The sequence below is a fragment of the Elephantulus edwardii genome, unplaced genomic scaffold (assembly GCF_000299155.1).
Source record: "Elephantulus edwardii isolate Elephantulus edwardi_28Jun2011 unplaced genomic scaffold, EleEdw1.0 scaffold00152, whole genome shotgun sequence".
NCBI classification, from domain to species: domain Eukaryota; kingdom Metazoa; phylum Chordata; class Mammalia; order Macroscelidea; family Macroscelididae; genus Elephantulus; species Elephantulus edwardii.
The window spans coordinates 7698622-7701254 of NW_006399902.1; the positions used below are offsets into that span (position 1 = coordinate 7698622).

General features: G+C 48.2%; 1 protein-coding gene across 1 annotated transcript in view; it reads right to left on the minus strand.

Annotated features, from left to right (window-relative positions):
• LOC102864368 (protein strawberry notch homolog 1-like) overlaps positions 1-500 on the minus strand; it is a 37427-nt gene extending 36927 nt beyond the window's left edge. Inside the window, exon 1 of the mRNA XM_006895003.1 lies at positions 440-500. Within this exon, the coding sequence (XP_006895065.1) occupies positions 440-500 (61 nt within the window). The remainder of the gene's footprint in view (positions 1-439) is intronic.
• Positions 501-2633: the final 2133 nt, after the last annotated feature.

Sequence of the window (2633 nt, forward strand, 5' to 3'; positions counted from 1 at the left end):
GACTATTCTCTCCCCCATAGACTTCAATGCCATAAACATATTTCATCCAGTTTTTCTCAGTCTTACCCCACCCCAATGCCAGCCTCATTCTACAACAGTGGCACCATATAGCATTTGTCCCTTTGTGACTGAGATACCTCCCTCAGCATAACGTAAGATGGAGACATTTAAAGAAGGAGGTGAGGCTTGGGGAATAGAGATGGTTGCTCGAGCAATTGTAAGATGTCTCTACCTAGCAGGTGAACAGGATAGGAAGGCATATCTAGGAAGCAGTGAGTGAAAGGTGTTGTGTCAAGTATACAGGACAAAGGGGGAGTTCAACGTGGGAAGGTGGGTTTGCCATCAATCTCCATGACCTGGGAAAAAGGAGTAGCATCTGAGAAGTTGGGGAGGACAGAGAAGGTATCCCCCGAGTCAATTAAAAAAGATACAGACTTACCCGCTATTCCAATGATGATGCAAGGCTTGGTGAGGGTGATAGGCGTTCCCAAGGTAGGCATCATTAATCTTCATTCTTGAGACCCAGAAGTTCCAGGGGCAGGACTGCCTCATAGGTGGATGGTAGTTCGCTGCAACTGTGTACCGCAGGTGACCGAGCCACAGTTGGACAGTCGCTTCACCAGTGACCTGGTTTTATGCAGGCTGGACATGGCTTGGTTGGCTGTTGTGGCTGTGGGCACATCCTGGCCCAGTGGCCATCCAGGCCATACTTGAAACAGGCTCTAGGTGGGGTGGTATTGAGCTTAGTACCCTTCTTACCCTGTTGTGCTGGCTGAAGGGCTGCCACTATGGCCTAGGTTTGGAGAGCCACCTGCTGGTGTATGTGGGCCTGTTTGGCTGCTTCAGCCCTGTCCTCCCTGAATGAAAAACTTTAAAAGCCATATTTACCAGGTCACAGATTGGGATTTGAGGGTCATTTTCAGCCTTCTTGAGTTTTTTCCAAATATCTGGGGCTGGCTGGGTGATTAAATGGGTAGCAAGGACTGTGGAACCTGGAGCAGTGGAGGGATCTAAGTGGATATATTGTGTTAAGGTTTCAGCTAGGCAATTTAGAAAAACAGCTGGGTTCTCATCAGGGCCCTGTGTGATTTCCTGAAGTTTGTTATACTTAATAACTTTCTGGGCGGTGCTTTGCTGCCCACTAAGAGACACTGGGTCATGTGGTCTTGCCATCACGTGCCATCCTGGCCTTGCTGATACTTCCAGTTAGGCTCAATATCCAGGACGGCAGCGATACCTACTGGCATTGTTTGAACAGTGAGATGTACCTGATCTCTCTGTGTGTGAGTGGCTGCTAGAATGCAGTCCTTTTCATCAGGAGTGAGAGTAGAAGTGAGAATGACATGAAGGTCATGCCAGGTTAAATCATAAGCTTGAGTCAGATAGCGAGACTCTTTGTGATATTGAGTGGGGTCTGCAGAAGAGGATCTCAGGTGATTTTCAGTAGCAGAGAGATCAAGTAAGAGAAAAGTAACATGAACTCTAACCACTCCTTCCACCCCAGCCACTTCCTGGAAAGGGCAAAGGATGTTGGGGGCCACAGCAGGTGAAGGAAGGCTGGTAACAGGAGTGTTGAAGCTAGGGGGGAAAGAGCGTGTATAGGAGCTAACAAGAGATGGAGGAGGTAATACTGCTGAGGAAGTAACTTCTGGTTGGGGGTAGGGAGGCAGTGGAGGAGGAGGAGGGAGAGTGGGAGGAACAGGAGCAGCTCAAGGTGGGGAGCTTAGATCTTCGGGAAGGTCAAAAGAGGAAGAGGAGGAAAAGAGAGCTAAGGGCAGTAGAAGGAAGAGAAGGAGGAGGGCTTTTTCTAGCTAGAAGAACTTGAGCAGTGGAACAGTTCAAACACAGTTCCGGGTGAAAGCGAAGAAACCAGAAAGCTTGAACATAAGGTATCTCCAAGTCCTTACCAAGATGGTGGCAAAAATTGTCTAGTGCTGTGAGCAAAGTATAGTCTAAGGTTCCACCCGAGGGCTAATGAAGTCCATCATCCAATTGATGTTAGGGCCAGAAAACAGTGCAGAAGAAAATGAGAGGCTTCTTCCATATGTTTAACTGGTTCCAAACCTTAGGCCAATGAGAAAATAAGCACCCAAGCAGTGTCTTGGGGTCAAATTTGGACGATTTCAAACCCATTTTCACCTTGTCCTGGAGCAAAGTGTGGAGAAAGTCTGGCGTCCCAACACTTAGTCCATACAGAGCAAGGAGGAGGTCAGCTGCTAGAGGCCTGGGGCATTCCCTCAGACCTACAGAGCTCAGGAGCTGAACCTGGTTCAGCAAGGCACAGGAAGCCCTGGGGCACACCATAGGCAGAGTTCCTGGAGAGCAGTACTGCTAGGAGGAACAGCAAGGTCTGGAGAGGGCCTGGTTCAGAGCCTGGTTCTCCTTGGAGGAGCCTCTGAGAGGCACACACTCCTCCTGGGCTTTCAGCACCAAGATGTAAGCTAAAAAGGGTGTGGTAGTTTTTGGTAATGACATGTCAGACAAGGGACTTATATCTAGAATTTATAAAATACTCGAGCACCACAACAAGATAAAGGAGAATAATCCAATTGAAAAATGGGCACAGGATATGAACAGACACTTCACCAAGGAAGACATTCAGATGGCCAACAAACACATGAAGAAATGTTCAA